Source organism: Chenopodium album, chromosome 11 (genome assembly GCF_948465745.1).
Source record: "Chenopodium album chromosome 11, dcCheAlbu1.1, whole genome shotgun sequence".
NCBI lineage: Eukaryota > Viridiplantae > Streptophyta > Magnoliopsida > Caryophyllales > Amaranthaceae > Chenopodium > Chenopodium album.
The window spans coordinates 11,610,604-11,632,982 of NC_137844.1; the positions used below are offsets into that span (position 1 = coordinate 11,610,604).

General features: G+C 36.1%; 1 protein-coding gene and 1 long non-coding RNA gene across 4 annotated transcripts; one reads left to right on the forward strand and one right to left on the reverse strand.

Moving 5' to 3' along the window:
* Nucleotides 1-3,623: 3,623 nt before the first annotated feature.
* LOC145567387 (uncharacterized) lies at nucleotides 3,624-11,573 on the forward strand. 3 transcript variants are annotated; one of them, XM_081626653.1, is made up of 5 exons: nucleotides 3,624-3,984; nucleotides 4,080-5,808; nucleotides 5,909-6,101; nucleotides 10,798-11,004; nucleotides 11,196-11,573. In XM_081626653.1, the coding sequence occupies exons 2-4, from the start codon at nucleotides 4,193-4,195 to the stop codon at nucleotides 10,948-10,950; spliced, it is 1,962 nt and encodes a 653-aa protein (XP_081482779.1). In that variant the 5' UTR covers nucleotides 3,624-3,984; nucleotides 4,080-4,192; the 3' UTR covers nucleotides 10,951-11,004; nucleotides 11,196-11,573. The 3 variants fall into 3 exon arrangements, with proteins under 3 accessions (XP_081482779.1, XP_081482780.1, XP_081482778.1); XM_081626654.1 differs by having other exon boundaries at nucleotides 10,804-11,093; XM_081626652.1 differs by having other exon boundaries at nucleotides 10,798-11,093; nucleotides 11,196-11,571.
* Nucleotides 11,574-15,184: 3,611 nt separating this feature from the next.
* LOC145568570 (uncharacterized) lies at nucleotides 15,185-22,323 on the reverse strand. Its single transcript, XR_014095846.1, has 3 exons — nucleotides 18,703-22,323; nucleotides 17,318-17,385; nucleotides 15,185-15,941 (listed from the first exon to the last, which is right to left on the reverse strand). It is a non-coding gene; the product is annotated as an uncharacterized LOC145568570 (long non-coding RNA).
* Nucleotides 22,324-22,379: the final 56 nt, after the last annotated feature.

The following is a 22,379-nucleotide window of genomic DNA, read 5'->3' on the forward strand; positions in this document are numbered from 1 at the left end:
AGGTTGTTCTTGGGAAGCCATCTTCGAGGTACTCTCCCCACAGACAGCGCCAAATGTTTTGAGGTTTTTTATGTCCCTCGGGAGAGTTACAGCTCTAGACGGGATTCCGCAAGGACGCCTGTACCTGCAAAGCAAACGGAGCACCGAATGGTCGGTGGTCCGCCTCCAAAGGTTAAGTTAGTACGATATTCGGAGTAAAACGTGCGGAAATTAAGTTATCTGCTCGGATTCCAAGCTCATGTGCTGTCTGTTTCTTGAAAACGACAGCTCTGTAATTAATGCCAATGTAACCCCCTTCATAAATGAGGGAAGTGTCCCTATTTATAGGGTCGTTGGGAAGTGTGCCCTCCTTAGGGTTTGATGACCTAGGGATTTGGGCACGCCGTTTTGCGGCGCCTTAAAGTTTGGGCCTTGAAGGCCGTCTTTTCAGAAGGGATATCTGAGTGACACGTGTCACGCATCTGGAGGCGCTTTGGGCCGCCTCCCAGGGAGACACGTGTCGCTCTCTTATTGGTCCACTTGGATTATTAAATACCCCAAATCAGGAGCTATATCTGCCTGACGCGTGTCACCATTTGGAAGGTCCAAGCTGGCGCCCCTTCCAGTGACACATGTCAGACTCTAGTTGGGCCACTTGGCAGGGTATAAAATACCCAAAACAATGTTGGGTTGAGATTTGATTATATTTGGGTTATTAGTATCATTGCCCTACAAGAGTTGAGACGTTTTATGAATCGAATTGTTGTATTATTTGGGAACCTGTGCCATAGTTGAGATATTATTTACTAGTTTGTGAATGGTTATTTTATCAAGTATGAGATCAAAATGTTGAGCATTATTATTTTGTTCTTGGTTTGAGGCTCGGCGTTATGTACCTTAGTCCTTGGCATGTTGGTAAGAGGGTGATAATCATGAGTTAAGAATGAGGTACAATCTTTATTTATATTTTTCTATGGTCCCCTACAGTGGGATTTGACCCATATGTGGTCTGGTTCAAGGTCTTTTCTGTTTATTGAGAGTATTCAAGTTTTTATACTTGTTGGTTTGTTATTCGAATTACCCATGTCCAAGGCTAGGTATAGAGCAAAGAGCATGACACACTTATGGGATAAATGAGTTAATTGAGTGAAGGTTCGTATTATTATTCGAGGTTGAGTTAGACAAAGGTTATTTTCAAAGTACATTGTGTAATGTAGTTTTGTACTACATTGTTTAATTGAGCTAGTAATGTTAATTTTTATATTATTCTTTGTATTCTGATATGTGGTGATTACTCAGCTTTTTGCTAACGTGTGTGTTGTTTTGTTGTGCTACTTGTGTTTGCGGCCATGTCTTTTTCTTATGGTGGCCCCGCGACAATCTATTTTGGAATTTGTCCTTAATGGTGAGCAGTCAAGATTTTCTAAGCAGGTTTAACAAGTGATCGTAGCTAAAGGAGCTTAAGTGTTTCAATTAGTATGCTATAACGAGTTTGTAAAGTTGTATAAATAGCTCACTCAGATTATTGGGATTTTGTAAGCCTTAACACTTGACAGGTTGTCGAGTGTGGCGGTAATACCTCCGATTTAGGTGTATGCTTCCGCTATTTTATTCAAATATTGTTTATTTTTCCTTTAATTCTTGTTTATTATTATTTAGTGAATCGGGGGTGTTACAATAACTCCTTTGAAGCTTCATCCCCATGTTTCACAATCTCCAAACTCCTATTTACTTCACCTAAAATGCCTTGTGAAGTTTGCCTATCACCCTCATCCTCATCACTGTCTGCCTCTTCTTCTCCAGGCTCCCAGTCAATCTCTAGATCAGACTCATCTGAGCTAGATGACCCAGACCCTGATTCATCCTCTTCATCCAACTGCAGAGCCCTCCTTGCTTTACTTTTCTTACTTCCCTTCCCAGTTCCTTTCCCTTTACCCCTAGTAAGCCTCACACCAGAACTCCCATCATCTTCAGTCACCTTATCCTTCCCCTTATCAACAGATCTAGAAAACTTAGGGCTTCTCCTCACCTTGTTCTCTTTAAAGATCTCTTTTGTTTCAGGTATTTGAGACAGTCTTGGGCTCCTTCTCACTACAAGTTCTGTATTTGTTTGTGATTTTTTTCTGGGTTTGAGGTGGGCTGGCAGTCACATTTGACTTTTTTTGTCTTTGTGGAGGTTTTGTTTGGGTTGGGTTGGATGTAGATTCAGTGGGCCAGAAAGATGTGGAGTTAAGTAGGAAGTGCTTTCATTCAAGTTTGATTGCAGCTGGTTCGAGGTGGGGTTATTGTCTTCAACTAAAGTGCTCTAGGGGTCCTCACTAGGGGCAGGGTCATCAGAAACTGTGCAAAAGACCTCTAAATACCCATCCCTATGCTTGGCTTATATTAACCCTTGTACAGCCTCAACAGTTTCTATCTTCCTTTTACCAGTCATCCAAGTCTTATCTTTCTCTTTGTATCACAGTACAAATATGTAGGTACAACTCGTCCCTTGAACCTAAACCATTCAGCACATAAATACCTCAAATACCCTACTGTTAACCAATTCAAAGGGACATCCCTTCTCCAATGAGTGAACCCAGCTTCATACACTTGGTACTGGACTCCCCTACGACTCTTATACATAAAACCCCCAAATATTCTAATCTTAATATCAATAACATCAACATTATCATCATCATCAGCCATGTCTTTAATCTACAATACAGTAGCAATAAACAAATCAAACACTATTTAATTCCTAAAACAGTACCTAAATCAATTCAATTAATTAAAAAATGCCAATTGCAAATACCCATACCCTACCACATGACTGTGATTGCATCAATTTTTAGTTAGTCAAACAACATTGCATAAAATAATCAAAGCTCACTAATTTAGGGTTTACTGTAGATTCTCCCAAAAATACCCCAAATTACATACAAAATTGCAAAATTACCACTATTTTTGGACCACTATAAGTAGATAGGGTTTCGTACCTTGTAATCAAGCGTTGTCAGTCGAATCTAAATCTTCCAACAATGGAGATGACGATTCCTCCCCTGCTTCGCTGTACCAGTCAAAAGCTTCCACGCAAGCTCGTTCAACCTCCAAATTGCAGAAAAGATGTGATAAAGAAAGATGGGGATGCTGACAGATGAGAGAGAAAGATTCGTGGTTAAAAAAAAAAAAGCTTCAATGGAGTTAATTTTGGGCGTTGATGGAATTCAATGAGTGAGAAATAAAGTAATTACGTTGGCAGGGGATAGATTCGAGGAGAGAGAAGATGATAAGGGGGAGTAGTTAACTAACTGGGCCCCTAATGTCACCAGTAACAGAAAACGTCAACTGGTAGCAATTTTTAACAAAGTGGTATTTGTAAGGTAGTAAAATAAAATAAAAATTTTCCCGTAGCAAAAGTGAAACTCATGTGTTTCACAGGTAGCAAAACTCAAAATTTCCTTAATCAAATGACAAATTTTTAAATAATTGGGCTAAATTTCCGCCAATGGCGGTTACTGTTTAAGCGGTTTAACCTTTTTGTTTCCCCTCAAATATGTCGATTTTGTCCTTGTTTTTCAAGACGATTAACTCTTAACCGGAACCTTTTATATTATAATATTCGTTAAAAATCGTTACAAATTTCATTTGATTGGCTAATTTTTTAATTTTTTTTTTTTTTTTTAGAAAGATTGGCTAAAGAAACAAAATCACATCGTATACCACTAGCCTTTGCTCTACTCATTTCCGGCACCGGCATCTGCAACAACAAAACCATTATTCTGATCGACTGTTTCGGCAAATTCGAAACCCTAACTTCCATTTTTCTTCTCACAGATTCAAAAATTCGATATTGTAATTTAGGGTTTCTCTATTGATCCCATTGCTAGATCTGAAAAAAGCAAATTGATTTCTTCACATCAAAGTGAATTTGCTGGGATGTTCTTTAATTGAATTCAGAGAAAACGATTGGAAAAGTTGCATTTTTGCTCGGTGTTCTAAGGATTGGAGTTGAGTGAAGTTCAGGTAAGCTCTGTTTTTTATATTAAGTCGAATTATTGAGAAGTTTTTCTATATGAACTAGATAAAATGTTGATTTGCTGTATGTTTTGTTGCTGTAGATCAATTCTGAGATTCATTGAACTGTTGAGTGTGATCTAGTAGTTTTGTTTTTGGTGAAATGTTGCCATTATGATGTTTTGTTGGATGATAATTTGTCTCAAGTTTGTGGGAAATGAGCCGTTCCCCATCGTTTTCATTAAAGTCGGAACCGAGTCCGAAAGTCGATAATGAGTCGTTACACCGATGGATTGTGGCGTTTTATGTGATTAGGTTTGATCTTGAGCAAGGTCAAGTAGTAGAGGAATGTTATCCGGCCGGTTGTTTATCTGAAGATGAGGAGCTTGGGACGGCTTTTAGTTCGTTCCCGGATTCTGTGTCCCAAAACCAAAATCGTTCGAGTATCCATGATTGCATATTCTTCTTTAGGATACGAAGGCGGGGAAATGTTGATGCAGCAAATGTACTTACTTCTGAGATAGTTGAGATAGAGAGAGATACTCCTCAGAAGTGTGCCACAAATGGGAAGGTGTTGCAGGTATTGAGCAACCATAAGAGTGGTGATGATTCTCGGTTCTTGTATGGCTTTGTCTTTAATAGGCAAAGGCATGATGAGAGGCTTAAGCGAGGTGGGGAACAGAAGTCGGTGGTGATCTTGTCTCATAGTCCATTTTCTAGTGTGTTCAGGCCTTTGTTGCAAATTATGGGTCCATTGTTCTTTGACATAGGAAAGAAAGCTCTTGAGCATATTGCCGCTTATGTGTCATTGTGGCCTCCTCCAGTTCCGGGGAAGCTGATGGAACTTCCCATTGGTAATGCTACCTTGAAAGTGAACCTGCCTCCTGTCCAAAGTTTGCCTTTAGATGAGAAAATGATGCTTGAAGAGTCTGCCTCACTTATGGTTCCATTGCTTGCTACTAATCAGTCGATCCCCCTAGGCCTTTTCCATGAAGCAGACCTTTTTGGTATATTTCGGGGAATTCTCTTGCAGCTTTGGGTTCTGTGGGAGTTAGTACTTGTTGGTGAGCCTGTTCTTATCATTGCCCCAACTCCTTCTCAGTGTTGCGAGGCTGTTGCAGGTCTTGTGAGTTTGGTTGCTCCACTACTTTGTAGTATTGACTTCAGGCCTTACTTCACCATTCATGATCCTGAATTTGCCCATTTGAACTCACTACAAGATGGCGGCACCTTTCCTCCTATGATACTCGGTGTAACAAACCTCTTTTTCCTGAAAGCATTACGCAATTTTCCACACATTGTGTCCGTTGGAAGTCCTGTTGCTAATTCAAGCCGTGCTAACGTTGTTTCCGGGTCCTCTTCTGGTAGACCAACTGGTCGCTTAGAAGGATTGGGTGTTCAACAGCTCTCTTTGAGAAAATTTTCTCCATCGAGCTTGTTAAATGCAGTCAAGTTGAGGAGGGATGGTCCTCTTGGTCTGATGACAGAACACAAAGAAGCTGTTTGGACCACTTACGGTGCAACTACCAAGCCAGATACATCTATCTTGAACAGGCTTGTTGATGCGGGAACGTTAGCAAGGGTTGAGGAATCTATGTCTGTTGTGAACAATGAGATTCTACGTCGGCATTTTCTGGAGCTTACCACCAATTTTTTGTCTCCTTTTGGCCCTTATTTCAAGATCAATACTCCTCCTGAAGGGTCTTCACCATTTGTTGATCCACCACCTCTTCCTCCGTTTAACGCAGAGGAATTCCTTCATACTTTAGCTGCAAGAGGTCCAGGAAAATTTCTATCAAAGAGGATGAGATCAAACTGGCTTGATTTATACAGGTGAGGAGTGCAAGTGTATAGTAGAGCTGTAGAGATAATATTTTACTTGACTGTTTAGTTACAACTATGGCTGACACTAACTTTGTGGTTCTATTGATAGGCGTTTTCTTAAAGGGAAAAATTTTATGCCATGGTTTTCTAGAAGGCGTGCAGTGGCTGAGCAAGAGCAGCACAGATTATGGAAAAAAGCAAGATTGAAAACCGATATCCATCAATTCTTATCAAAAATGTCTGAATTAGAAGTTGTGGACTCCTTCAATGCTATTGAAAGGCACCTTCTTGGGGAGTTGCAGGTGACCTTCAGAAATTCTTATTTAAATCTAATTCTTGAAGCAAGAACTAGTTTGGCGTTGAATGATTTGGTTCAGTCATTTCAGTGATCTTATTTAAGCTATACTATTTTACTTATACAATAGTGATTCACTAAACCTTTTGTTAGAATTACCCATATGCAAATATGAGAGCTTATGTTTAAAGTTAAAATTACTATATGTTGTTAGTACCGCTTACGAGAATTAAGATAATGAAAAAGAATTATTATTGTTTTTTAATATATCGACATACTACCTTCGATTGAAAGTTCATAATGCTTTCCGTTTTCATCCATTCGAATAGTTCCTTTACACTCACTTTTTGGCAAACCCCTTTTAGTACCTTATCCCTCTTTCCTAACTATATTTATACCTTTCCACTCTTTTACTTACTCTTATCCTTACACTCACTCACCTTTTTACCGTCTCTCTTACTTTATACCCTTTATTCTTGCACTCACAACATATAACACTCTCTCCTATTTCCTTAATTGGTGAGTAAATACTTTCTCCTTAATTTTTTTTAAAAACTGCATCCCTTTTGAATTCATGGACTCCTAGGCAATTTTGAGAGTTGAGAGAGATAGAATAAATAAAGAGGGCCCATGTGACATGAGAGAGAGAGATTTTATTAACTAAAAAGAAAAGTGATGCATTTAAATTGAAACTTCCATTGTCAGAAAGTGATGCATCTAAAACAAATGGAGGAAGTAGTAAATTTTAAGAACTTTTGGAAATGGAGTAAGTGTTTTAATTAATTCTAATGACATAGTGGAATTTAATATAATACCCGATTAACCATATCCATACTTAAAAATTCCAAATGGAAAGTTTGATGGATGTTTAGCCATGGGTATGAACTATATTATCACAACCTGTTCATTTTTAGGTAAAAGTTAATATTCTTGTAATTTGACATGTAGCATTAGCGGCTCCTAAGATTCCTGTTTGAAAATAACAGTATTGATTATTATAAAAATTAAAAAGGCCACAAAATGTAGATATCTATAGCATAAGATGATCACCAAGACAGATTGAAACACTAATGATGGATATAATTAATAAAAGTATATTTCTAGCATTTATAAGATTTCGTCATTTTTATTTTGGTGATTACAACTCAGTATTACCAATTCAGCAACTCATTTCTTGAAGCAGATCTCTTAGCACGAGTTTCCATTCGTCTGAAGTCTTGTTGTCTCCTTCGTTTTCATCAAATTACAGCCTGAACTCTTTGAAGCTTCACTTTTCTCTTCTTTCTGATAAGCTTCTTTTGACTTTGCCTGCGTCTAGTATAACACAGTACTAACCTAACTTCTGAGCAGGTGATTCTGAATCTGTTTCAATTCTAAACTTCATCATCAACATCAACATAGGCATTGCAGTTTTAACGTCTGTAGATAGGCTGGCTACCCTGAGTGCAAAATGTTACCCATTAGACTTTGCGCGAGGAACAAAGGTTGTTTTTGATGGATCAATCAAAATAAACTCACCAAGAAAATCTATGAGCTTAGTGAGGCACTTATTAATGGTGTTACAACATGAAATGAGTCTGTCATTACTTGGCTTTGTGGCATTAGGCAGCTTGGGAACTTTAGCAATAACGGTATATAAAACCTCCCTAAGCAAACTGCCAGAGTTTAAGCAGGAAAGGATAGCATTCAATACAGCTTCTCCTACTACTGCTCTCTTCTTCAAGACAATCAATAGAGCATTAAAGCCATCAAGCTCAGGAGCTTTCCCCTCGTTGGGTGAGAAAAACCCCTCTTTTCTTTCTTCCCTAGACACCTGTCTCCCCAAAGTTACCTTTTGGTCTTGTCTTCAGAGATAGACTTGAAGACAATGCTGTTTAGAACCTGAATTCCTGGATAACTAGAATGGGCATGAGAGCCACGAAGACCCTCAGGGGATCTTATTAATGGCAAGGAGGCAATAATTCAGGAGATTACAACTATCTATTTGAGAACTCTTTCTATGAGATTTGTGATTATTTTTCCTTGAGAGAATAGAGTTTTTGATTTTTGATGGAGTTGATTAGGCCCTATCTCTATTCAGCATTGAGAGTGTTTGAACCTTGAAGTGACCTTTTGAGGAGAGTTCTTATTAAAGGGTTCACTCTGATTTTCTTGTAGGATTTATGGGAGCTCATTAGAGAAGATTTTAGACTCTTTATCTTTTCCTTTTTTTTTTTTTTTTCCCTTTTCCTTTTTGAGCTTTTATAGAATTTGAATAAGTGGAAGGAGAATGAATTCTTTGTTCCCTGTGTCCCAATAATACATCATTCTGCTGATGCTGGAGATATTTGCTCCTTAACCTGATAACCTACCCCACCAGCAATGGAATGTTTTGGTTTTTAGTAAAGGGTTTATCAGAATGAAGAAGCTGAATTACAGGTTTTTGTTTTCTTCTGTTTGTTAATTGCTTCTCTTTCTGTTCTTGTTGACAGCTCTTCTAAAGAGTGGTTTTTAGCCTAAGGTTTTGATGCTAGGAATCATGTTTTTTCATTTTGTAAGCTCTGGAGAGCATTGTTGTCTCAAGTAGGATTCTTGGGCTAAACTTATTCATTGGGTCTGATATCTAAATTGTTGTATTAGTTATCTTATGCTTTCCTGGCATGAGTTGTGTTGATTCCAATGGCCCTAAAATACAGTCTCCCCCTCATCCCCCTTTCTAGTTATCATGAGTAGGCTTGAGAATTACTTGGTTTCCTTTACTCCAAAATTAAAGAAGAATGGACTTGTTTGTGTCTAAAATTTCACTCTGGTCTTCTCTATTAATGAAATTTAGAAGACAAAGAGCTTCTCCTCTAGCATTATACAAAGGCCATAGAGGATGCTCTTAAGAAAAGGAATTTTTCCCCCATGAGCTGTTGTAGTTTGTCACTTTGTCATGGGGAGAAAGATTTGCTAACCGTTTGCACTCTTGAATTTCAGTTCTCTTTGACATTTATCATTAGCCTTGTGATGCAAAGTAGTGCCAAACTGCCAATGATGTCCGTGTAGATTGGGAAACTAGAAAGAAGAAGGGTTTGCCTTGATGTATTTGTTCATTGGGGCTGTCAAATGTCTTTTTTTTCAAATGTATTCTGACGGAATAACCATCACTGTTAATAACTCGTAGTTTCAGCATTTGTTGGTTGTTTAGAACATAAGTTTGGCTTGGTTTGTAGGTTCTGTACTGAATCACACAGAAAACTGTCAGTTTCAGAATATTACTTTTTTCAATCATTTTATCTAACCTGTACACATGAATTGTGGTAGTTATCAAGTGTCAACTTGATGCAACCGTTCCTCATATATCCATGAACTCCATCTCCCTGGAGTTCACTGGTAACTGATCATTGATTAAGAGATTCTAAATAGGCTTACTATATTTTGCCTACTCTGCCTCAGTACTTAGATCAGTAACTGTGCTTATCTCAAATGTAAAACACAGAGAATGGAAGCTTGCTGTCTTAGCATCAGTCCTTTAGTGTAATAATCCTGTCAGCCTTATAGTCAGCTCCTTGGTAAGACTAAACTGTAGAAATGTCCTGCAGAGATGTTTAGAGTGGGAGGAAATGGAGCAAGTTGATCAAGGGACATCATTTTATTAACTTCCTGTGTTCCTATTTACTTTTCCCTTAGACGTTTATACAGTTTTATGCAAGCGAAATAGTGGAGTAAAAATTGGGTGGCTGAGTGAGAGAGGAGTAGGTAGTTTACTAGGATGACGGAGCAAGTAAATTGGGACCCTTGAAAGGAAAACAGGGCAAGTAAAATGCGGCAGTCTTTTTTTTTTAATGAGGTAGACGCCAAATTTGTTATGTTAACTTTGGCAGTTTATGTGAATGTTGATACCAAAGGGTTGGCTTTTGTGATGTGATTGAGGGAAATCATAGTCAAGAATACCTGACTCTTCCATTTAGGCTACTAGTGTTTGGTGTGAAGAGCTTGTTAAACTTACTGCCTAATCTTGGGTATCTCCTATGTGTTGGACAAGGTTTTGTACAAGGGGACCTTAAGTGGAGGCCGCAGTTGAAGTTGAATCATTTTATGTCATTTTATTTTATTAATGGCTACTTCGTTGTATACAGTTGATAGGTAAAAGATTATATAATTATGATCCAATTAACATATTTTTTGTGATTAAGTTAAACATAATTAAAGCCATATCTGCTTACTTATCTAAAAAATGCGAATTTTTGGACGGCATTTTGCTTCAAATGTTAAGTTATTTTTGAAGAGGTGTATGTAGTGAAAAAGAAATGATTCTATCGACTACCATTTTTTTTGTGCAAGGAAGAGGATTGTAGTTAACCAAGAAGAGAGGACATTGTTTCTAACTGTCTACTGTGTAGTCGATCAATGTTATTTAGTGGATCCCAAAATGTGGAAACATGACCTGGCTTCCTCTGGGCTTAATTGTGTAGGTGTTTAAAAGAAACATGGGTTATCCTCTTACCATGCCCCAGTAACAAGTGAATAGGATTTAATTACTTTTCACTATTGTCTGTACAATTGTCGTGGTGATGTCTGATATTGTACCTGGTACATCTGCAATTTGTCTTGTTCTTTATAAGTCTCCATACCATTGAAACTGTTAAGTTCCATTGCTTTACATTCAACAGAAGTTCAAGCAATTAAAAATTCTAGAGCTCTGTGTTGTGTGAATTTTACAACTGAGACTTTTGAATCAGCTGCAGAAGTCTGGAACAAGTGGACAAGACTCTATGAAAAGTTGCCAGAAGCTGCAGGAAGATCTACAGGCAGTGTTTAGTGTTCTGCCGAAGGACATGCAGCAGTTGCTCCTTCTGAATCCTGAGCGAGCAGCTCTTGTACAGGAAACTTAGGGTGGATTTTTTCCTATCAATTTGGGTAGATTTTTGCTTCAGCTAGAACTTGAGGTGCCCTCTTCGACTTTTCTCCAGATACATGTTAATTAATTTTATCCTACTTTCACTGAACTAGCTAAGCTTATGGCTGAATCTTCAAGGTGGGGCTCGGTTATCTCTTGGCTTTTTAAGTAATAATTTCAGTAGATTCTTAGAAAACAAGTTACTCCTGTACTGACTAATTTTTATCCCCATTCCTCCAGCTTGCATGTATCTTGATTGAGAGGATCGATGTTTGAATACAATTAAGGATTCTGGGATGAATATACTGGCATTACCGCAGCTCTAAAAGGGAGCAGGAAGGTTACATGACTTAAGGTTAATGGAAAATTTATTGGCCATTTTTTGTCGCATATTTAAGGAGCGACTGGTCGTGTTTATAGTCAATGTGTTACAATACATCATGTTTTTGTTTCATTACCCTTTCTGTCTAACATAATCATTAAACATGGAGGGCCTAAATTCTAGAAAAATTAACGTCTGTGGTTGTATGCCCTTGAAGCCAGTATCAAAAGAAATTAAAATTGTCGGACTATTGTGAAAAATGGTTACTCATTTATGTTCATTTTGGTATTTATGAGAAGATATACTCCGTCAGTCAAATGACAGCATCAGTTATGTATCAAGTTCTTATTAAAAACCACTTAACTAAGTTAATATCATCACGAGTTAAAATTAGCAGTTGCGTAGAGTAAAGACCAAATACGGTCCCTAAACTTTGGTATAAGTTTGATTTAGGTCCCTCAACTTTCAAAAGTCTGATTTTGATCCCTCCACCACCACTAAACACTTATTCCGGCGAAAAAATTGATGACTAGGCAAAGTTTAAGGACTAAATTGCTGAGTTGTCAAATGAAGGGGAAAGTTTAGGGACTTTGCCCATATGACATGTCATTTTATATTAAGAATGATGAAAGTTTAGGGACCTTGGCATTAGATATTTTTTAACGGGAAAGTTTAGAGACTCAGCAAGACATGTGGCGTAATGAAACACCACAAAAATAAAACGACGCGCTTTGGTTTTTGCTTTGCCCCAAAAATAAAACCACAATAGTAACCTCCACCACCACATCCACCGCCACTACATAAACCACCGCAATCACCATCATTACACCACAACTGTCTTAAAATTAATAAAATAAAAAAAACCAAAATTTCCAACAAATCTAGAAAAGCCAATTAAATTGAAAAAAAAAAAAAACAAATCGAAAACAATTAGTTTTGAATTTAAGAAAAAAAAAATAAAGGAGTAAACCATGTCAAGCTCACGAGACGACCACCACCTTGAGTTTGGATAATAATATATACTTATAATTTTTTAGGTTATAGATCTGGATGCATTGATAAGTTAGAGGCTTGAAAATCTAGAGGTGGTGCGTGGTTTTCAGTGAGAGTGGTGGCGGTGTAGGTGGTTTTCGCTGAGAGTGGTGGGGGTATTGGTCAATCTCAATGCGAGTGGTGATGGTTTTGGTGAGAGTGATAGAGGTTTTGGTGGTTTTCGGTTGGAGTGTTGATGGTTTTGGTGTTTCATTTTTTATGGCAGCAATGTTGGTGGTTCGTTGATGGTGTTGGTGGGGGTTATGGCGGTTTTCATAGGAAGTGATTGGGTTTTGGGTGATTTTAGTGGGAGTAGTACAGTGGGGAATTTGGTGGCTTTGGTGGGGGTTTAGGTTCCGGTGGGAGAGGGTGGTGCTGGTGGAAGTGGGTTAGATATGTAGGGTGGTGGAGCTTTAAAAATGGGGAAGGTAAGAAGTTGAGGAGAGAGAAACATAAAGTTATTAAAATTAATGTGGGAAATTAAATAAATTCAAGATTAGATAGAGAAATAAAATAATAGTATTAGATTTTTTTTTTTTTGAAGGGAAATAATAGTTTAGATTAATTAAGGGTATATATGGTTAATTAACATATTTAGTAGCAATTGAAAAAAAAAAAAGGCAAAGTCCCTAAACCTTGGTCCAGTCAGCATTAGAAGTCCCTAAACTATAGTCCAGTCAGCAATAAAATAAGGCAATGTCCTTAAACTTTGCTGACTCATTGTAGTAGCCACCACAATTGATGAGTCGTTGGTGGTTGAGGGACCAAAATCATACTTTTGAAAGTATAAAGACCAAAATCAAACTTTTGGCAAAGTTTAGGGACCGTATTTTATGTTTACTCCAGTTGCGTACAAGTCCAGCACATAATAGAGGAAGAAATGTGAGCGTCTTAAAGTCGAGAAGAACCACAAAATTACCTAAATATATTCCCTTAGAATGCATCCGATCAGCTTCTTAACCTTCATTCTTTTGCATATACTTGTATGCTAGTTCTTCTGTTATGGTCACCACAGCTTGGAGAACATGATTATACATGACATTGACTAGAAACTAAGAAAAATTGGAAGCAAGATTGTACTATAAATCAACTAAATAATTACGACATCTCATTTCTGCATCATATGATTCATATCCTGACTAACCTTGGGTTTGTTTCTACATTTTACTAATGCTATTGGAATGCCGCAAAGATGCTTAGATCCAAAGATTTTAACTTCGAGTTTTAGAATTTCTACATTTAGGTTACCAAAAAACAAAAAAGACAAACTTATTGGTTCAAAATTTCAAATGCAGAGGGTAACATCAAATAAGTGTGGGGCAGCATTGAAATTTTGGGTACTACTACCTCTATTCCCCTAATATTGCAACAATTATCATTTTAGAAAGTTTCACAATGATTTAAACATTAAAATTTATGCACATGAATTCTCTCTATCTCACACGAGTCTCTATTCTTTACTTCTCTAAATCTTTCGCAATTTCTACATTACTCTAGGAGTACCATGGCCAAGGGGTCAAAACGCTGGCGTTTTAATTTTTTTTTTTTTTTTTTTAAAAAAAAAAATCCTTCCTCTATATTTGTTCTCCCGCTCTTCCTTGTCTTACTTTATTTTTCAAAATTCTTCAAATTATCTTAGAATTCATATGCAACATTCAAGATATATCTTCTTCAATCAATCTATTATTAAGAAATTTTGTTGAATTGAAGAGCTAATTGTTCAAATTACCAAAATCAGAAAAATTAAAACCCTAAAAATCAAATTGAGTGTTTTATATTTGTGAATATCTGATAAAATTTGAATAGCAATTTGAACGAAGATGATTTTATTTAAAGAAGAGAAAAAGAAAAACAAGTTTTGTGTGCGGCTGGCCACACCGTGTGGCCAGATGTGGCCAACTGACACACACCAAGTAACCCTTAATCGACGAGTAACCTATGACCGAGTAACCCCTAACCGACCAAGTAACCTCTGACCGAGTAACCCCTAACCGACCAAATAACTCCTGACTGACTTAGTAACCCCTGACCGAGTGAGTAACCCCTATAGCACTAACAAAGCAACCCCCATAATGGTTGGTCACACCGTATAGTCGGCCACATATGAAAGTTTGTGGAAAAAGAATCGAACAAATTTATGAAAATTTTTAGACGAAATTTAACGTAGAAATTAATTTGCTATCTTTACACATGTTTTTTTTAAGTACTCCATAATTCATATGCACATTTGCTTAAAGTATTCAATCATAATTACTAGATAAACATAATTCAAAGAAATTCACATATTTTTGTAAATCAATTACTTAACATTAACCATAGTGAAAAACTTAATTTTGACAGGCTTGAACATAATGTATTATTCAATATAATTATTGGATATAAATAAATGTCGAACTTAATGGAACAAAGTAATTGTTTTTCAATATTAAAATGAGTTGATATGCATGATTGCATTGGTGATATTGGATAAGTGGTCATTTTTGTATGAGTTGCTATTAGTCTATCTTATGATGTAAATTTAAAATGATTTCGTTTGTCTTGCAAGTTAACAAAAGAGTATTTTCTGTTCTGTGCCTAACAGAGAAATGTAAATTCCTTCATCAACTCATGAAGGATGTCAATTGTTTCTCCATCCACCACATTTGGCCACAACTAAAAAATATTTCAATTGAAGGCAAGTTAAAATACCCCTCTCTTCCTTTCTTTATTTTCTCTATTGATGATGAAATGTGAAAAAAAAAAAAAAAAAAAAAAAAAAAAAAAAAAAAAAAAAAAGTAAATTACAATAGATTTGTAATTCAACAAAGGACGCCTTAATTAATACAAATTTTGGGCGAAGATACCTCCATCCATCTTGGGTACTAAGATCATTTAACTATCTTTTTTTTTACGCAAAAAGGAACATATATATATTATATTATAATGGCATCAGCCAAGTTCAGAATAAGCAGCAAAAGGAGGATAGATTGGTGCATAAGCCGCAACCAAATCATACCCTGGGTAATAATTACATATATAGTGAAAGTAGCTAAAATATCAACTTTAGAAGACGAATACTTAACCAAAAGATTTCCTGCATAACACATTGTGGATCATAAGATGACAGGAGCCTGCAGCAGTCCATTGAAGATCAAACTTAGGGCTGGTAGTCTGGAATTTCCGTGGCATATTGCTCAAAAACATCAGCAGGGGGGGTAGAAGTAGGTTTCTTTCTCCCCTCTCTTGACCTTTGTTCTTCCATTGATAGCCAAAGTGTCTGCAATTTTGTTAGCAGACCTGCTGACATGGTAAATGCTAACATTCCAATTACCCTTGAGGATGGAAGCAACATCCCTGATTATGTTTCCTAGATCATGGTCTTTGAAAGCATCTGGATTTTTCAACATCTTGGAGAGGGCATCTGCATCAGTTTCAAGATCAAGGTACCTGATTTCCCTTTTTCAAGCAACAAGTAAACCTTCTCTGATGGCTAAAAGCTCAGAGGCAGCAGCAGACATAGCATTGTAGTTGATCGAGAAACCCTCTTGCCAGATCCCCTTAGCACACCTGATAACACCACCTCCACTTGCACTTTCCAGCTTTACCCAAGAGTGTAACACCCCAATAATTCTCTTTTAAAACTTGTAAATACCCTAAACAAAATATAAGAGAATTACTGACGTGCTACCGCCACGTGTTCAAACGTTAAGGCTATTTCAGAATTTAGCAGCGGAAAACTAATTCAATTAAATTAGAGTTTCAAACCAATAATTAAAACCCAAATTAAATCTTACAAGTTAGAACCATTAAGGCCCTTATTCAAAACCCAATTAACAAAGTAGTATATAAAATCAAAGTAGAGTTTGAGAAAGTTTAATGTTTTGCGAGAAATAAATCATAAGTAGAACCAACTCTCCCCTCAATTACCCATCACTTGATGCAAGTCCCACTTTATGCAAATACCTGTGATTAATCTACTCCCTAATATTACAAGCGTAAAGATTGGATCATAACAGGGTCATTGAAAGGCGAAGGCCATGACCAAAGAAAGACACACAAAAGCACGCAATCAGCAACGCTGAATACATACAAGCTACGAAATATAATAAGAAATCCCTAGCATGCTACTAATATTCAACCATCATAGACAATTAAATTATAGACTCAAACACACGACTCAACTGTCAACTTTACTAAGACTTCACTAGTTAATAATAATTAAATCATTTCATTTTATTCGTCGGATTAAGCAATAGACAAGGTTGTCCATCCCATGCCATGCTCCATTTGGAACATCAATAAAGAAAAACCCCATGCCTCCTTTCGGAAACATCAATAAACATCCAATGGCCACGGGCGTGACTCCGCGACCATAGCTAGTATGAGATCTCATCTAACTCCTAGTTTTTGAAAAGTATTTGAAACAAGAGACTCGTAGATCAAACGGCCTCTAGAAAAGTGCACGGCTAATACCCCGTGTACCCCAACCCTTGATTGCCATTACTCCAGATGTGCACAAATCTAGAGTTTTATTGCTCATCCATCTTGCACTTTACGTGATTTACAAGTTTAGACTTTGTGATGACTCTTATGCAAAACAATACAATCAATCCAATATCAATTCAATCAAGTAAACCAAGTTTCCAAATTCAATTCTTGACTTAATAGTGACAAGCCGTATTTATTATTGATTCCTTTAACTACCTCGGTGTATAAACACCTTGAGTGTATAAAGCACCCCAAAACCTTAACCTCGCCTTATAAGACTTAAATTCTTCCTTTACTCATTCTATCTCAATAGTCATGAACGAGTAATAAATCATTCCACATAGTCACGTAGCTTTGCCTCTAAGTGCATCTTAACAAATTAATGCATAAATAATACTTGCAAAGTAGCATAATACACAACATACGGAAATCACAATGTATAACCAAACAATTAAGCTCAGTCTTCTCTATACATGATACTAAGTTCTCGATACATCCCTAAACATGCATCTAAAGACAAGGTTTCGTAACTCGTACGTACCTTGAGTAAACGAGTTGGTATGCCACTTTACTAACTAGAAATCACCTTCAATAAAGTCCTCTTTTAAACTAAACAATAAGATCTCAATCAATACCCAAACAATCAAATTTACAGCAATACTAACTTACTTTAAAACCTTCAAAATCCAATTAAACAACATTTTAAAACCTTCCCTTTTTCTAAAATTAAAATCTTATATATAATTCTTTAAGTTTCCTTCATAAAAGCCTTAAAATACACCTTTATACATGAAATTACAGCATGTTTAAGTTACTAACGAAATCTGAAAATTTAGTTTATACACATCCTTTGCAAATTTAACAACCCATACTTGTAATAATGGAATAATAGCTTAAATATATATATAGAAACATCAAAACCTATTATTTTTTATACCGAAACAATAAAATTCAGACTACAAAAATCTGGAAAATTAATTTAAACTTTAAACTTGATACTTTAATAAGCTATTAACATAAATTATTCATAACGATCATATAGTGTATAGAAAACTCTAAGAAACATGATTTAGAATGCTTTAAATTCCCAAATCTACATTTTTAATAATCTGAAAATTAGTTTTAACCACTAAAAATTATGATTTTAACATAATATAAACACTGTATACTTAAGAAACTTGACTAACACATTTTAAGCCCTAATATCATGAAAAACCAAGGTTTAAACCCTTATTTTCTTAGCTAAATAAATCTGAAATTTTATTTTATAGTTTAAACATAGTAATACTCATAAATTTAAAATCTTTTACAATCCATATACATAATCAAACCATAAAAATAATAATTTAATGACAAAATTTGATAAAGATTAAAACTTGAATTAAATTAACAAAAGAAGAAGAAAGGAGAGGGGAGGGGGCGAACTGGTGGTGTGGTGGTCGGAGGTCGCTTGGCGGCGCCGGTGGTGGGCGGCGTGGCTGCGCCAGCAAGGGTGTACGGCAGCAGCAACTCTTTTTTTTTTTTTTTTTTTTTTTTTGCTAGTTGATGCATGAATAGGAAGAAGAAGAGGCAAGCAGTAGTAATGAATATTACGTGAGATTAGAGGGGGGGGGGGATTTTGAGGGTTTTGGGGTTTATATAGGTTTATGGGCTTAGGTGTTTAATCCCTTATTCCAATCCTATTAAGATTAATGACTTATTTTTGGGCCACAATATGTTGGGTTAAGTGAAAAATAGGCTCCAACATTATTGACAATCATGGTTAGTGAATAAGAAAAGGATTTTAATTAAAAATAAAACTTATTTATTTAATAAAGTTCAAATAAATTTTGCATAAAATAATTTACATATTGAAATCAAAATAAAGTATTCATGTAAATAATAAAGAAATATATTGTAATTTACCCTAAAAATATGGGGGATTACCATCTGTGTTGAGTTTGAAGTGGCCGTATTGAGGAGGTTCCCAAATCCTTGCTGGTGGAGCAGCAGAAGAGCTAGGAGTGGCTAGATTCACCTGTTTTAATTTTAGAGTACACAGATAATCCACTAGGAATTTGTTAAAAGTTCATTGAATGAACAACATTTTATTCTCAAAAATGGCCATGTTTCTATTTTTCCAAATATGCCAAATAGCAATCAAAAAAAGAGTTTTCCAATGAGAATCACAAGAAAAGTTAAAAGCCAACCAGTCAGTGAGGTTGGTTTTATAAAATATGTTTAAATCAAAAGAATTTTTATGAAATTTCTGGAAAACCAAAGACCAAAAAACTGTGGAATTAGGGCAATATTTAAAAATATGGATGGTGTTTTCCAAAGGTGCTTCACATCTAATACAAATAGGATCAAACCAATTAATTTTTTTGTTAAGAGAAGTAGTAGAAGGAAGAATATCTTTAATCAAGTTCCAAGCCAGCATTTTGTACTTATAAGGAACCTTAATTTTTCACATATTTTTCCAAGAAAATAAAGACAAGAAGGAAGTGTTGAGGTTGAATTAAGGTGAAGTAGAGTTATAGGCTGATTTAATAGTAAAACCCCCAGATTTGTCAAGAGTCCACTTCAATCTGTCATTAACATGAACAAGCTGAGGGAGAGGATAAGCAAGGATTAAAATGTAGATGGAAGAAGGAATAAGGTGTTTGATATCATTAAGATACCAAGCATTGTTTCTAATGATGTTAGAAACACGCCAACGCCCTTTAGAATCCGGAATTTTGATGTTAGGAATTTGGTATAAAGGACATTCACCAATCTAATGGTGATACCAAAGAGAAGTGTCTTCCCCATCCCCAATATGAATAATGATTCCAGATTTCAAAATGTCTCTCCTTGAGAGAATATCCTTCCAAATAATAGAGAGTCAGTACATTTTAAATTGTAATCTAGGAAATTGCTATACTTAAGGTATTTAGAGGTTAGAATCCTAACCCATAATTTGATAGGTTGAGTTAAAATTTTCCAACCTAATTTAGCCATAAAAGAAAGATTTCATCTCCTTAGGTCTCTAATACCAAGACCTCCTTTGGCCATAGGGTCACAGACAACATTCCAATTTGTTCTCGGAATATATCTAGATCTATTGACACGGTTCCAAAGAAATTGTTTACAATTTTTTTGAATTTGAGTAAGAACACTAACGGGCTAAAAGTTAGTTTGCATGGCATAAACGGGGTAAGAATTAAGAACAGACTTAATTAGAGTACATCTTCCCGCCATATTTAAAAGTTTAGCTTGCCACCCCTTGATTCTATTACAAGTTTTATTAAGGAGAGGGAAGTAATCTAGATGACTCAAACGTTTATGACTAATAATAATACCAAGATATTTCCCAAAATTTGTGGTATTAGCAATTTTACAAATATCACAAATCGATCTTCTAATATTATAATTCATTTTCCTAGGGAAAATAGCAGAGGATTTCTAAATGTTTATAGATAAACCTGAAATACATTTAAAATCATTGAGGACTTCCATCATGACATCAATTTTAGAGGAGGTAGCTCTCCCAAAAAGAAAAACATCATCGGCATGGAGTAAATGAGAAATACTAACATCCTTAGTGATTTTCAAAGGCATCCAAGAACCCTCATTAACTTTAGATTGGATCATGCAAGAAAGTCGATCTAAGAAAAGAACAAAAATATACGGGGAAAGGCGGTCCCCTTGACGAATACCTCTCGAAGGGGAGAAAGAATCATTTATCTCACCATTCCAGAGAAGAGAAATGGAAGGAGAACAAATACAACTTAGAATCAGGTTAATAAGATTAGAAGGGAGATTAATACCAAGGAGAGTATCCTTTATAAAGCCCCATTCTAAACTGTCAAAAGCTTTGGAGATATCTATTTTAAGGGGCCATTAAATTAGCTTTCTTAGAAGCTTTATTAAAGTGGTGGGCAACCTCCTTAATAATAATAATGTTTTCCTCAATAGATCTATTAGGAATAAAACTAGATTGAAAGGGAATAATTAGGTCATTCATTATGGGTTTTAAGCGATTAGAAATGCATTTAGTAATAATCTTATAGATAGTATTACAAAGGCCAATAGGTCTAAAGTCTTTCATAGAAGTAGGACTATCACATTTAGGAATAAGAGAAATATAAGAATCATTAATGGCTTGAGGGATAACACCTTTGGTGAAACAATCACCCGCAAAAGAGGTTAAACAATATTTTAAAGAACTCCAATTTTTTTGGAAAAAAACAGGCTGTAAACCATCTGGAACTGGGGATTTAATCGGATCCATTTCAAAAAGGACAGTTTTGATTTCATCCATTGAGGGGGGAGAATCAAAACCATCAAAAGTAGAAAGCTCTAAATCTTATGGAAAAAAAAATTTGTAAAAGGGTTTGATTGATAGGAACAGATTGGAAAACTTTTATGAAGTAATCCCTAGCCATTTGGCGCAGCAAATCTAAATCATTTATCCAAGTTCCATTGTTGTCTTTTAAAGATAAATCTTTACTTCTAGGTTTTTTAATATTAGCCAAAAGGTGGAAGCATTTGGTGTTACAGTCTGCATGCTTTCTCCAATCCAAACCTGATTTTTGAGCCCAAATAATCCTCTTAATTTTATAAATATGATTGAGCTCTAAAAGCAGATCCTTTTCCAAAGAGACAAGGAAAGCCGAGTAGTTTTTAGAAAGTGCAATTTGGATTCCATTGATTCTAGCTACTAATCTCTTTTTTTTATTAGTAATATTACCAAAGATGTCATGATTCCAATGTTTGATATTGATTAAAAATTCATCCCTCCCTTTCATCATAAAATCAAAATGATGGATCTCCCAATTATGAATAAAGAAAGATTTAAAGTTAGGATGCTCCAACCAAGCAGCTTTGCAACGAAAAGGAAAAGGGCCACCTTTCCACTTATCAAATAAAGAAATAATAATAGGGCAATGATCCGAATGAGTACGAGCAAAGTGAATTACCTAATTGTTTGGGTAGTTATTCAGCCAACTTGGATTCCCCAAAGCCATGTCCAGTCTTTCTTGAATCAGCTTCAACCGTTCCCTAGCATTATGCCAAGTAAAAGGGTTGCCGGAGAAGCCTAAGTCCACCAAACTAGCAGCATCAGCTAACCGATTTAAATCAGCACACTAAGACTGTCTAAACCTCAGTCCCCCTAACTTTTCATAGGGTTTAGTAACCTCATTCAGATCACCGAGGAAAAGCCAGGGGGTGTCGTCAGGAGGAAGGTTAGAACGAAGCTCATCCCAGAGCCTATGCCTCTCCGAAGGAGAAGAAGGGGCATGCACGACTGTTAGGAGAACCTCCTTACTGTCCGGAGTAAATTTAAAGAGAGCATGGAAGTAGTTTCTAGTTGTTCCAACCTGGTAGTCAATTAATTCAATTGAATTTTTATACATCAACCAAATTCCCCCTCTAAGACCATTGGGTTTGACAAATTGGAAATCATCAAAACTTAACAATTTAGAAACTTGAGAAGCATGATTACCATCACTTTTGGTTTCTAAAATGATGAAAATGCTAGGCTTATGGGTAGTAATAACTTCCCGTGCATGTGGGATAAATTCATTCCTACACTAGTGGAAAAAAAGCTATTCGTAACGGGCAAAAACGGGCTTTCCGTA

Coding starts and splice junctions, on each gene's coding strand:
- LOC145567387 (XM_081626653.1), top strand. CDS start 4,193: ATGAGCCGTTCCCCATCGTTTTCATTAAAGTCGGAACCGAGTCCGAAA. Junction 5,809..5,908: donor AACTGGCTTGATTTATACAG/GTGAGGAGTGCA, acceptor TTCTATTGATAG/GCGTTTTCTTAAAGGGAAAA. Junction 6,102..10,797: donor ACCTTCTTGGGGAGTTGCAG/GTGACCTTCAGA, acceptor CTTTTGAATCAG/CTGCAGAAGTCTGGAACAAG.